Source organism: Penaeus japonicus, unplaced genomic scaffold (genome assembly GCF_977035675.1).
Source record: "Penaeus japonicus unplaced genomic scaffold, GWHDUDI00000001_assembly GWHDUDI00000001, whole genome shotgun sequence".
NCBI lineage: Eukaryota > Metazoa > Arthropoda > Malacostraca > Decapoda > Penaeidae > Penaeus > Penaeus japonicus.
Genome location: NW_028234403.1, coordinates 6,428,104 through 6,443,112, shown reverse-complemented (window position 1 = coordinate 6,443,112; position 15,009 = coordinate 6,428,104). Strand labels below are relative to the sequence as shown.

At 36.5% G+C, this 15,009-nt stretch overlaps 1 protein-coding gene across 9 annotated transcripts; it reads left to right on the top strand.

Annotated features, from left to right (window-relative positions):
- The first annotated feature begins 233 nt into the window (after positions 1–233).
- On the top strand, positions 234–14,617 carry tral (LSM14 family protein trailer hitch). 9 transcript variants are annotated; one of them, XM_086533586.1, is made up of 7 exons: positions 234–480; positions 5,795–5,967; positions 6,287–6,425; positions 9,255–9,396; positions 9,708–10,190; positions 10,273–10,425; positions 10,535–14,617. In XM_086533586.1, the coding sequence occupies exons 1-7, from the start codon at positions 360–362 to the stop codon at positions 10,689–10,691; spliced, it is 1,368 nt and encodes a 455-aa protein (XP_086389712.1). In that variant the 5' UTR covers positions 234–359; the 3' UTR covers positions 10,692–14,617. The 9 variants fall into 9 exon arrangements, with proteins under 9 accessions (XP_086389712.1, XP_042889861.1, XP_086389459.1 ...); XM_043033927.2 differs by having other exon boundaries at positions 6,287–6,458; XM_086533333.1 differs by having other exon boundaries at positions 6,287–6,599.
- Positions 14,618–15,009: the final 392 nt, after the last annotated feature.

The window sequence follows — 15,009 nt, the reverse complement described above, 5'->3', positions numbered from 1 at the left end:
GATATGAAGAAAATCATGTATCTAATATATAAATACTTTCTCGAAGAATTATTGGAACTTCGCGCCGTGAGCGATTTTCCCGAAAGACTTCGCAAATATAGAAAGTACCCTTTATTTCCCCTAAGCGCGTCCACAAATTTCTAAATTAATATATTAGTGAAATCACATTAATTTACGGCCCCTTATGCCAAGAATAAGACGAAGAAAATCCAAAAGAGTAATAAAGTCTTCCGGTGCTTGACCTGTGACGTCACATACCGGTAACCTTCGTCGAACACAATGACTGAGAGGCGGTTCAAATCCTAGCAAATATCGTTAGCCATCGGTGATAGAAATTGTTAAAAGAGTGATCATCCACCATGAGTGGGCCCGTACCCTTCTTGGGTAGTAAAATCAGCCTTATATCTAAATCTGAAATCCGATATGAAGGAATTTTGTACACCATCGACGCTCAGGAGTCGATTATTGCTCTGGCGAAGGGTAAGTTTTGTTTGTTTACAACCCGAGGCGGAAGACGCTGAGGCCATGAATAAATCTAGATAACCCCAATGAATCCTTGAGTATTTTGCCACTATATACGCTTCTGAATAGGGCACACGGTTGTAATTACGAGGAAATGAAGAGAACTTTCTATTTTTTTACGCAGTTATGCCGAGTCGCACTTTGTCAAGTGACGCGCACTTTGGGGGGAGTTTAAAAATGGAATCCCTTTCTTTTCTCTTTTCCTCTGCCACTTGCATGCTGGAATGTCAAAATATTGGGTGGGAAGGACATTATTTAAGCCGAAAGTTTTGCATGATATATTTAAAGGCGAATAATATGTCCTTATTTTGACCAAATAAGGAAGTAGCATTATTAGAGTATTTTGACCCCTGGGGAAACAAAGTATGTTCTCACCGAGTGGGAAAAAATGACCGAATTTTGATAGCAGGAATAAAGATTATGTATCGGTTTAGATTTGTTTTGATTGGAATTTGAAGCAAAGCAAAACTTATTGTTAGTTTACCTTCATTGCATATTTGAGAAAGGCTTATATTGTCAAAGCTTTTTCATTAAACATACTTTAATATAGATACATGAATTTCCAACAAAGCGTACTTTTATACTGTAGGGAATCAGGATTAAATACCCCCCCTCAAAAAAAAAAAAAAAAAAATCCTTCAATTTGAAGTAACCCATAACACCATAGCATCACGAGTTTGAGTAATTACTTTTTGCAAATGATAGCGTTACACTAAAAAAAAAAATTTCTTGGTCTTCTCTTGCACTTTTTGCAATTGGCTCCCTTTTGTTTACACTACTCCTTTCTGGCCAAATTGGTACTCCGAACATATTACATTGATATTGATGTGTAGCATTAACATGCAGATTAGAAATTACTTTATTATGTAAAATTGACTATACATTTGCATATTCATAGACTCGCATATTATTTGCCTCGGTTCATCATTTTGACACCTATTTAGTTAGCTAATATGGAGAACCTGATAGATAATAGAAATTGATAGCTCTGTCAATTCCCCCTCCCGCATATTTTCTTGTAGATGGTTCCATAAGGTAAGCTCTGGTAGGCCTGTTAAGGCCTACCAGACCCTACTTGTTTACCCTTTTCCTAGAAATTTCTGGGGTTAAAAAATTACTCGTTTTATTGTTACCAATATCATTATAATGAATGCTTAAAGAAAATTACAAAAATTCAATGAATGAAATAAACAGATGTTCAGTTAGGCTTAATAAATCTCTTCTTGTTGAGTAAGCATTTTGTGAACCTTTAATGTAGTAATAATTGGGATGATAAAAATAAAGATACAGTGCATGTATACATGCACCCATTTTCAGTGGTTTATCAAAACCAGGCCTATCTTTCATGATCATTATGGGTACACCGTACACTATTCCCTGATAATTAAGAATGAGCCACTATAAGGTCCTAACTTGTCAAAATAAAAGTTGTGGAGACCTCATTTGGGTAATAAGCCATAAAGTCTACTATTGATGAAGATTTCAATAAGTCGTGAACCAAATGTGTTTAACATGAATCAAAATCATAGCTACAACTTTCAGTTTGAATTGTCTGTTTTTGTTAATTTTTTCGAGTTACTAGATCTTTTCTACTTGATGCATCTCCTCAGGAATGCTTTTCAGTATGTCAGTAGACACGAGGCAAACAAACTCCAAGTTACGATTGTTTTAGGTATAATACAAAGAAAACTGTCCATGGAATTAATGGTCAATGTATGTTGAACCCCTTTTGTTATTGCTCAGTTACTGCATATGGAAGATAATTACTCTACAAGATTATATAAGAAATTGGGCCCAGTATTCATTTGTCAATCCAGAATTAGGTTTGTTTTTTAATAATGATATGAAAAGTAAAATGTCTTGGAAATACAGTTATTGATACCATATGTTTACCTTGCACCATGTAAATATGAAGCTAATTTTACTGTGACCAACATATAGTATCACATCCTTACTCCCTTTTGAAGCTGCCAAAAGGAAAATAGATCCAAAATTAACCTTTTATTACAAGAAGCCACCAAGTAAATAAGATACACAATATACATAAACTCGAAGGCATCTGGTAGACACATTGTTCATATTCCTTTTTCCGTTTGATATTTAACCCCAGACATGTATTTACTTTATTGATTTATTTAGAATCCTAAATAATTAGTGTCCAATAGTCAGGTGTTATGGGGCACTAGTCTGAGAACTGTCAAAATTTCAAACCTTGCTTGCATTTTTCTTTGTTTAGAATTAGTAGTGCTGATCTGTAGGTAGCACAAAGTAGGGGCAGGTAACTATTTTCTCCTAAATATCATAAGTTTTAGCATTTAGATGTGGGGCAACTGCATTACTGGCTGAAATTCGATATCAAATAGTTATTCAAGCTATTAATTCAATGATACATTTGAATGAGTAGAAATAAAATTATTTCTTGGATTCATATTTCAGTTTTTATCAACATATATTCATCTATGATGAATAAAATGGTACCAAATAACATTTGTCTGATCGAAGTTGACATCCTGGTATAGAGAACACCAGCATCTAGTTTGTACGCTCTCACTTTCCTGCCGCTGTCATGTGATAATACTGCAGTCTCGTTTTAATACTGCTTTTTACTGTATTGTATATTCCCTATGTAGTATAGATTCTGTAAACTGAGATGGCTTTCATATGTACTCATACAGCCAGATGTGTTTTTTTTGCATAATTAACCCATTCACGCCAGGGCCATTCCGGCTTTGCACGGTCGCTATACCGAGGTTTTCGAACGCATCATCCGAGCGCCGGCCTTGGCCAGATATCTCGTCGGTGGCGTCTGACGCGAAAACCACGAAACGTGTCAGCACGTCATCCGGCATGAGTGGGTTAAATGAGATGATTATTTAAAGTCTGTTCATTTTTGTGCTTTCCAACTATTGTTTGGTACAAGCTTGTCTTGTGCATGCTTGCATATCATAACATCTGTGCTGATCTTCCTGTTTGGGATATATATATAAATGAACGTGTAAGGGTTCTTTGTGAATTTCTACAGCTCTACCAAATGTGTTAAGAAATTAATAGCTTTTAATATTTCACTATTTGCAATCAGACTAGTTGATTCTCAGTCCATCATGATCCAGTAATGTGTGCATGTGCCATATCATTGATACCTTAAGGGCAGATTAGATGAAACTGACTGTAATACCACAAGATAATTTTCCTTATAAAATAGCTTAGATTGAAAAATCCTCCAGAAGTTTTTGGTCACCAAGGAGTTAATTAGGCTTACCTAACCTTGCCTGTCCACCTCATTCCTTGAATTTTCATTAGATTGTTTTAGAGGTAGATTAGTTAGTGAAGGTAAAATTAAAACTATCTTCGCGGCTTCCCCTCATAGCTCGTCCTGTGTGTCTGACGCGAAAACCACAATACATGCTATCACATCAACCGGCTCCAATGGGTTAAAGTTTCACCATGGCAAATTTTTTATCCTTGGTAGTTTTAGTATGATTATTTTATACAGTAGAAAATGGATATTTCATTGTCCAAAAATTGGGTCCATGCTCCACACTGGAGCTTTAACCCATAGATAGTTATTGGCATTATTTGCTGTCAAGGTAGCATAGGTCGTAAACACGGATGGCACCGTGCCATACAACATAAACCCGCCACATGACTGTATACATATTTTATTAAAACCACGATCAATGGGTTAAGGCTTATAGAATTGTAGGTGCCCGACAGATATGACTGAAAGTGGGTGTAAAATTCTATAAACATAAATTAATTGCACAAAGCAACATTATAAAGCCACTAAATATGCATTTAGAATCATAAATAATGAAAGAATGGATGAGAGAAAATTAAGATAATTTGCCTGTATGAAATATGCCATACAGTAACAAACCCGACTTCACAAGAGGCGGGGGACACGACCATATGATTGGCTCAGGTGGAGAGAGGCCTGTAAGGGGAAAGTCGGTCATGTAACCCTCAAGATTTTTTTAATCAAGTAAATACAACACAGAGGTTTCCTTGAAATCTAACTGTCCCATACATCACTTTACTCTACTGAAAATATCCAGGTGATAAGCACCTTATAGGTTGTCTCGAGTCGCTTCTAATCGTAAGATGTCTTCAATGTCTTCAGTTGTTCATCATTCAAGTGGCTTAACCCGTTAATGAGTGACTAGATATCACATTTACTGGTTTTTGGGCCACAAGCTGGGGACACGTTATTTTGTCCAGGCCAGCATGCGGGATGAGCAAGCTTGCAGCCAGTGCAGCCGTGAATCCCGATGCGTTAGGCTTATGCGTTTGAAAGTCCCGGCATTTCGGTCATTTTAAGCTGAAATTGCCCCGTCGGGAACGGGTTAACCATACTGTCCCCCCAGGGGAGAAAATATCAAGTGCAATCCAACTTGGTCACCAAGTTGGTGCTTGGGAGGCAAGGGCAAGCTGTAATGTGCTGCTGCCTTGCAAATATTATTGCTATGTAACATGAAAAAATAAAGATTAAACTCTATAAAATTGTATATATTTCTTTCTTTCTCTTTCTTTATTTCTCTCTTCTGTATATAAAAAAAAATATATACGAATGTAACTGAAAGCATCTAATCAGCTGAGGTGTGTATAGGGTATAGGGTATCAGGTATCAGGTATTTCAGATTGCAAGTCCAGCACCACCTACTTACACTTGGTAAAGAAGCGTTACACACCCACTTTTGCATCTCAAGTTCATATGTCTTTTATTTTTATCATTTTCCTTGATAGCTATCAATCTAGTGTAGGGGAAGGAGGGGAATGAAAAATAATGAATTACTCTAGATGTCTTTGCTCTGGAATTTGCAAAAAATGTTCCCAGATTTCTGGATTTCTCGCATTTCATCTTATTTTTCAACTTGAAAAATGGGGACAGGTCCCATGGTCTAATGCAGAGCTATGCTAACTAATCGCTTATCTACTCAAATTCAACCTGGACAAAAAATAGTACATTTGGGATCTACAGTTCAAAATCTACACTAATAATTAAAATTCCATTAATTTTTTGGCTTCCAGGGGATTATAGTTACAGATTGCCCATGTCTTCACCCGAGCATGATCAATATTGCACATCCTTTAGGGGTTAAGGGAGTGATAAGTGATAAGGGCAGCCTTCCTAATGTAGAATTCGTATTCTAACTTATAGAAATCTAGTTTGTCATTGTAACTTTAGCTACTAATTGCCTTGCCAGTACTTTGCAACTACAGCTGTGACCACCTGCAGAGTTATTTGACACGAGCATTTTTTTCCCCCCTACAGTCCGGTCCTTTGGCACAGAGGACCGGCCAACAGAGATGCCAGTTGCTGCCCGGGATGAAGTATATGAATACATTATCTTCAGAGGCACAGACATCAAAAAGATAGAAGTCTGTGACACTCCAAAGCAGCCAACTTTACCAGGAGGACTACATAATGATCCTGCTATTGTCCAGGTATATTTTGGTTCATTAAAAGTCGCATTAGATTACAATAGTGTAACTATTCCCCACGTCACATGTCTAGTATAGTTATATTTCTTTTATGTATTTTTTTACTTATAAACTAAATAACATTTGCATTGGCCATGGAAATTGAAGGCTAAGGAGTTATTGATGGTATATCTTGCTTATTTTCTGGGTGATAGTAAAAAGTAGGACATGCCAGACACTCCTGGGTAATTAATACAAATGACAATGTTCAGGTCTATAAAAGACAGGCGATTGACTAAAAAGTTGACGAGTTATGTATCTTATTTTTTCTGCAACGTTCCAGCACTCTGCTCCAGCAGTCCCGACATCCTTCCAAGCGGCTCCCTTTTCTCGGCAGTCTTTAGGTCCAATTGGCGGAGGCCTAGGCCTGTCATATGGTGCATATGGACAGTCAATGACCCAGCAGGGTCTCCCAGGGACAGGTGGTTTTCCAATGGGCTCTACATCCCAGCCCAGTGAGTTGAGTACTGTGGCAGGTGGTGGTGGTGGTGGTGGGGTTGGTAGCCTGGATCAGCAACCTAATACTACCCCGGGAGCAGTGCCAGCTCCCATAGGTGCCCCACCCCAATCTGGTACACATGCACTCCATCAAACAGGTAGGAACAAGTGCCATTCATATGCTTCAGTTGCAAAGCTTCATGGAGAGGCTTCATGTGACACTACAGTTTTCGTTTACAAGCTTGCTATTGCTAGTCAAATAGCTTGGCATTGCTGTTTTTCATTGCTTTTTATGTTGTGCAGTCATTTGAATATTTCTGGCATTTGTTCCTAGTATTAGAAATAAGGGAGGGGAACAGTTGTAGGCTAATATTGATTAAGGTAGATGTGTATATTTATAGGTTCCATATGTATATAGTATGGGCCATTTATATCTATAAATATACCTGTATATGGGTGTTTGTATATTTGAATACTGATGTATAGATGAACCTCTTTAATGTTCCCCCAGTTTGCAAAACTTTGCTTTCAGAAGGGTAGAAGGTTGCATTTCCACTTCTAAAAAATGAGTGGGGAAATTGCAGTATTTGGAAATGGAAGTATATAGTATATAGACTAAATGAGTGTTGTATGATGTGCAATCATAAAGCTGTTGAAGAATTGTTTTATTTAAAACAATTTATTTAAAACGTAGAAGCCATGAAGCAGTTTCTATTGTACAGACCATATGATATGTAAAAAGCTAACATGGAGAATCTACAATTCTCATTAAACAAGGTTCAACTATATATAGGCATTTATACATAAATATACACATACAATATATGGATTTTTATATATATAACTACACGTAAGTTGAGTATACACACATGCGCACATCACAAACTTTAGATATAGATTCTGTATTGTAGATTTTGCTGATACTCTGCTGATACTCGTATTCCCATGTGAAATGGACTATATTTTACATGTGCAACGTAATGTGTAATAGTTTGAGAATATCATAATCATATAGAAATGTAGTATTTTGAAGTTCATAAAAGGTACTTTCGCTTCTCTTAGTAGAGAAATAAAAATGCCATTAATGTAGTTAATTATGTAAAGTATGGATAAAAGAGAAATATTACTCCTAATTTTTAAAGAAAGTTACCTTTTTGATTGGTTACGTAATAGAACATTATTTATTCTTGCCATTCAAAATCTTTTGATTACTAGATTATATGTAGTCATTGCTATTGTTGAAGTTAACCAACTTCAATTATGTCTACTTCAATGATAAGTTATGATTATTACATAGGCTATGCTTAGTTCTTAATAGAACCCTAATATATATTTTAAGATACTGGGGGTCAGCTTGGTAAAGTCCTATGTTTTTGTAGGAATCCATGTTTTATTTAATGTTTTCCATCTAATATAATGTATATTATTTGTTGGGTTTACAGTATAGAAATTGTGCATTACAGGGATCTGATTAGTTTAATGTACATCTATATCTGAAAAAGGACTGTTGATTTATACAAATTTCTTATCACATGGGGAAAAAAATATATATCTGCACCTTTAGACAATGTCATAAGAAATTGACTTTCCAACATGAATATTTTAGACAATTCCTAGGTTTTAAAGTCTAATGTACAGGTTTTAGTAATTGTAATTGTTTAACTCTTCCATACCATGTTCAATTTTATTACACACTCGCAACTTTATTTATTCATTTTATAGTAAGTGAAGGGCCCCCCAATTTCATGATGAATGTCTGTTGTCACATACCTTTCCTTTCTGATGAATTGGTGTTAAATTTCATATTCATCCATGAAGAGTGATACTGCTGTATATCAACCAGCACCACAATTTGATTTAGGACTTCACTTTAAAAGAAATTTTCACAGGAGTAATATTGCAATATCTGTACTTCAGTGATGAGTAGATGAACTTTTGTGCATTTTTCCATGTAATTTTTTCCATGATTTTCTTTTATGCAGTGTGTTCAAAGCACTAAAAATAAAGATGCAGGACTGTATGTAGAATTTGAGGAAATAGCGAGATGAATTTTCCTCAAAATTTAACATTTTGGGTAAATTTTCAAACCAACTACAAGGTCTTCCATGTATAGAACAGTAGTGATTTGAAAAGAAAATGGCTGTTTCAGTAATGAAAACTCAGATTTAATGCACAATTAACTATCGCAAAAGTACTTTATAGGATAGTATTTTTTAATCAATTTGGAGATGGCATCCCGAGTTGTCTCTTTTTCTGAATTAAAGGGTGGGGGGATGTGTTGGGTTCATAAAGTTAAGAGTAGGTTGTGATTAAGTTTTGTTATTTCCTTGCCAAGTAAAATCTGACTTGGGGTAATGTTAGAATATAGGAAGTATGCAAATGTACTAGACATGAAATCTTACTGTTCTAATACTGTATCTTTCTTGTTCCAAATTTGTGTAGGTTATTTCAACTTGTAAATATATATGTATATACTTTATGCATTTAGACAAAACTATGGATGCTTCTATGGTAAATTTCTTAACAGAAGCTGTTGCTGTTTGGCCAGGTAAAGGTGTAGGTTTGGGAATTTGTAAGTTGATTAGGAACATTAACATTGTTACCAACAAACGCCACTGCCACTCATTTTGCCACAAATTATTATAGATAAGTTATTTATAAGTAATGAGGTCGCCATAATAGCACTTAGTGTAAGAAGCAAATGTATATTTAGACACTAACCTGCACTATATGTTGTGGCAGAAGAGAGAGAGATGAGGAATTAGTATATATTAATTTAGCATATTCTTTCCCTCCTGTTGGTCTTCTCTCAGACATCCTAGTAGGATCACGTTCATCCACGCCAACTGCTCGAAAGTCCCCAGTCTCTGATGCTGGAGTGCAAGTCTCGCCTCCCCCTTCAAGGGAAGAGAAAAAGAAATCTCCTCAACAACAGAGACAGTCGCAGCAGGAAAGGTATTGCTGATGACATTTGCAGTTATTTGCTATTTATGATGGACTAGAACTTAGATTTTGTGTTCAGCATTATTCAAGTTCGATTTTATTTATTCCATGCAAGAGGACAAATTTTTCCTCTTATTTAAGGTTTAGCCTTTTTTTTTTTTTTTTTTTTTTTTTTTTAATCGGTTAAATTTGGAACTATTGCTGACATAGCTATGGAGTGATAACAATGTTCATGTATGAACTAGTTCTGATTTAAAAGTTTTGTTTTGCATTAGCAACATTTGATGATGAGGTAAAACCAGAAATGTCTATTTTTTCAGTAGACCCCAGCGCAATGGCAACCAGAGTGGGCAAGGGCGTCGCAGCCAACAGCAGGTGCAACAGCAGCAGCCACAGCAACAGCAGCAACAGTCTCAGCAGAATCACCATCCTAACCAACAACAATACCACAATAATTATCAGTACCATCAGTACCAAGGCAGAGGCGGTATGGGACGTGGCCGTGGCATGAGAAGACCTGGTGGACAGCGAGGTAGAGGGCAGATTTTCAACCAGGGCAATAGGCAGCGCCAGATCCAGGATCAGCAGTTGTTTGAGAAAGACTATGATTTTGAACAAGCTAACGAGGAATTTGAAGAGTTGAAGAATCAGCTGGCAAAAACGAAGATTACCGAGAATGGTGAGAAGAAAGACGACTCTGGCCACGAGACTGCTGGTGGAGAGGATGTTGAGGATCCAACTTGCTATGACAAGGCAAAATCTTTCTTTGACAGGATTTCTTGCGAATCGATTGAGCGTAGTAAAGGGTGAGTAAATTCTCCGTTTTAAAAAATATATGTATGATCATAACATATCTATGTTACTCTTATGATAAACTTCAACTTGCAGAAAGAGCCAACGTCCAGACTGGAGACTTGAACGAAAGATCAATGTAGAGACCTTTGGTGTAAGTTCAGCCAGGAGAGGATTTTATCCCCGTGGAAGAGGTTATTACCGTGGTGGCTACTACCGAAACTATAACTATAACCAGGGATACTACAGGTAACTGTTTTGGTGGTGGTGGTGTTGTATATGGTGTGATTACATTTATTTTTTTAAAGAGTAAATTAGAATATAGAATTAAAAGATGATCATGAAACCTTCATCCTAGGGGTGGAGGTGGTGGTGGCAGCTACCGTGGTGGACGAGGAGGCACCAGAGGTAACGCAACCAGTGTTAATGGTATGTCGCAACGAGGAACTGGCAGCAGCAATGGTGGTGGAAGCGCATATGTGCCAGCTGTCAGGAATTCTACACCGAACAAGTAGCCTTTCAAAGCTGGAAGTGAAGTCTGCACCAAGAGTAAAGAAACGGGGTTTGCTACATCTGAATCATAGTTAGATATACTTAATAAGGAATGTGTTGATTGGAAGAGAAATTGTGCCTAGTTAAAAGAAATGATTTAAGCTTTAATTGATATTGAAGGTTTCCTTATTGGTGTTTTGAGTCTATGGATGAAATTTGAACTAGGTGTAATTGTGAATTAGGATATAGAAGGTGCAGCATAATTACAGATGTAGAGTCGACTCATTCTAACTGTTGTTAGAATATATTTAATTACAAATATTTTGGTTATGAAAAAAAAAAAATTATGTTCAAGTATTTGACCTACAGGAAGTTTCCTTTTAGAATTTAGTAAATGCTGGAATGTTATCTGGTTAACAGATAAACAAAAATTAAAATGAAATAAAAGAAGGTTTTGTAAAGATATGACCTGTTCAAATAATGGCTAGAAGTGACTGGATAGAAAGGCATGGAATGACTTTGAGAGTAGATTATGTTGGAATGTTTTAAGGAATGTGGAACGGAAGAGATTGGACAAGGGAGTGCAATGGATAAGTTTGTGAACTGATGGTACATTGAACAGGAACCTTTTACAGGTGATAAAGGGTATTCTTTAATCCAGCAAAAGCAGCAGCATTTTTGTAGTCTTCTGTAGGTGCAAGGAACTAGGTTGGTCCATCCAGTGGCCTGTGCCATAAGGCGGCTGGAATTTTGTCTTGAAAGTTCCTTTTTGTATGGCAAGAGGTATATATACATCAATGAATTGTACAAATATGGTCCTCACAAAACTTAAACTTGATTTAAACTCCAAATAAAGGAACCTGCCAGCTTCTTAAATACCTTAATTGGTATTGGGTGCAAAGAGGGACAGAATAGAATAATGCAAACCATTTTTTCACATTTGTTGCAAAAATATCAGTTTCTTATATTAAAGCTCCACATATAGAGGTGTTGGAGTTGGACAAAAATCTTTATTTTGTTTTATATACATTTTATTTTGGGAAGGAGCTGTCCTCTTACTACTTCTGAATGCAAAAGATAGTTTAGAAATGATTGCCCCATATGCTGGGCAGACTTGTAAACACATTGCCCAAGAGGCCAGCTCTCAAGGTCATCAAAAATTTTACATTTTTGCATAGAATCTGAAACTATCAGTGTGAAGTTTCAGCTCTGCATTGATTTTCAATGTAGAGTAAAGAGTGGAATACCATTCAGGCTACCCAAAGCCTGCCACACCACTGCCCCTGCTTGACATTATTGGCAGTATCAGGCAGCATTGGCTCAGTATTGCAGGGGCAGCCAGCCAGTGGAAGCCACCATCGTCCACCGTAACACATTGTGGAGGTCATCATCCACAACGAAAATGTGCTTTGAACATCTATTTTTACAATAAACAGTAAAGCACATGTGTGTCTTATTGAGTAATCCACGCTGGTGGCATATTTAAAATTCATGATTTTATTTTTATTTTGCTCATAAAAGGAAGGAAATTGCTTTCAATTTACTGAAGTAACATTGTAAATGCCCTAGTGAATAATGCTTACCAACATGGAAAATAATTTCACTCTAAACCAAAAATTCTGCAGTCCTAAAGATCAATTGTGCTAGAAAGAATGACAAGGCACTTGCTGAATGCAAGACCCCATGCCATTGTGCAATATTATAATCTGTGTTCAATAGAAAATTCTTACTGTGAAAGAGGATTACACAAGCCTTCAAAGTTGCTTGAAGTTTAAAGCAATTAGAAAATTGGTACTATACATATAGTAAAGTCTACTTAATTTATGAGCTTGAGTCCTGCGACAGTGCGCTCTATTTTTAAACCTGATTCCAGAAAACCATTCGAAGTGTAATGCAAAGTTTGACAAAGTGGTCATTGAAAAAAAATCTAACATTTTGAGTTTTGATCGTGGTATGTTTTTTTTTTCTCTACTAAACTAAGTGTTGCTCAACATTTTGGACGAAAATGCAATTAAGAGGTAGCAGTGCATGCCATTATGACCAAAAACACGTAAGTACTTAAAGTTGTGAAAACCTTTCAATTAACGATGGGAAAACCAAGCCAATCCATCCATAAGTGATGGGCATTACGTCTGAAATTCAGGTACTTAAATGACGAAAGTGATAATGAAAGCTGAGGGAGAAGGACTGAAATTTTTACCATTAGGTATTTCTGTAGGATTATAGCGGTAAAAACCTACTTTGGTGCAAAATTAAGTCCGGTAGAATTGTAAAGCTAGGTTTCTATTATAAAAAAAAATGTAACCTTAAATTTGTAAGTCTGGTATTTTGGTCTCGGTAAATTAATCGTTCCAGAATAGGGGAAGAAATAACCAAAAGAAACTAGGCTGTAGTATTTTTTCCAGGTATGTAAGCAAGTTTACTTTCCACCCTCCTCTCATTCCTTTTGGGGCATTTCTAATTGACCCCCCCCCCTCCCCACCTTAAACATCTCTCTATTGTTCTCATAACTCTTTCAGTCCATTCCCCCTTACCCTCCTTACCCCTGCCCCCCATTTCCCTCCTTACCCCTGCCCCCCATTTCCCTCTTTACCCCTTTTCCCCCTTTCCCTCCTTACTCGCCTTCCTCCTTACCCTCCATCCCCCTTACCCCCAACCCCCGCTTTACCCCCCTCTCCAGGCACTCACCAATGCATTGAAATTACAGAACATGTGAACTTTGAGACATGATAACTACACTGATTTCATGAAACGTTAAAAGTCTGAGTGCCAAGAGGTACCGTAATCCGGCCTCCCGCGATAAACTTTCAGTTGTGATTACTTTTCTTTTTGTTGGGACTTTAAACCTGTCAACAGTTATGATCAAGGTCTTTTACAACTTCAAAAAAAAAACAAGTGTCGGTTGTATCTCACCCGACCTGAGTTGAGTCGACGGGTCGGCTGTAAGTTGAAAGAGACTGTCCTTCGTAAATCTAAACCGAATTGCTGAATTCGTTCACCGTACAATAATTCATTAGTGTTTCGATTACATCTGCACGCATAACTTCCAACTCTTGATTCGCACGCTGTCAGGACACAGCAGTCGCGTGTTGTAACCTTCGTGAAGTTAATTTTGAAGTTGAAAAGGCCAAGTGGGTGTAACGTGGATGTGGTTGATGATGAAGTAATCAAAACCGAATTAAAGGTTTTGTCCAATGATATCATATTGCTGTCTGGAAATTATATATCGTGTGTTGCGCATGTTTCTTTGTGTGTGTGTATATATATATACTTTGCCAGGGAGGTTGGTACGTGCACTGTGGTGTTGCGAACATCGCTGCAACAGGTAAGTGTAGATTATACCAACGCGCGTGCAGTGAGAGTCGGTTTTGTAACAGCAACTTCGAAGAGTGGGAAGATTAGTGAGCGCCTATCAGTCTCACATGCTTTATGTAGTATCTATGAATATATTTATCATTACTTGAATGACCTATTTCATCATTATTATTATTATTCGATGTTTCATGGTGTAATTATTTTTCTTACGGGCTAGCTAATGTATTTATAGTCTGACATTTACCAAATATGAACAAAGAGCTAGCAGAATCTTTAAATGAACAAATTAATGACATTAAAGTGACATAATATTGAACCAAATCTGATTTTTTAGTAGCATAATGTTCACGGTCTTGTGAAATCAAGGAAAAGGAAATTTATTTTGATACATGAAAAGCTCGGAGGTATTATACTCATTTGAAATCGTTTCGGGTAATTTCTAAATTTATTGATTCTCGATTTTGTAAATCCTTGCGCTTGTATTATGAAGCAGTTTGGAAGTAAAGAAGGGAATTTTTGCATGTTATCTAAGCGCTTGGATCTGTGTACAAACGATCTCAAAAATCAAGATTGTTTATTGTCTCGGATTTTTTTTTATTGAATATTAAGATACTGAATAAATTTATAGATTTCGCATGAGTGCTTTTATTCTAACCCTAAAATATAGGCTGTAAGTTTTGTTCCTTTTTTTTTATATATAAAATCGTAAATAAAGATGGACAAACAAGAATTTATTAATGGACAAAAGTATTGTTAGGCCAAAAACGCGTTATTTGTTGTAATGTCTAATAATTTTAAAGGTGTAATATGTATTCTGAAAAGATTGATTAGCAGGCTGCCTTAACCCTCTCTCCCTCTTTCTGCGAAGTTCATGTGTGCTTTTGATTATTATGAAAATGAATTATATGGAGCAACATGCAATTTATTTTACAGTTTGCTAGTAATCGGTTCAGAGAATGTTTGGCAAAAAATGAATTCATTTTACAGTTCTTAAACAACCTGTACATTGCATTATATAATCACATT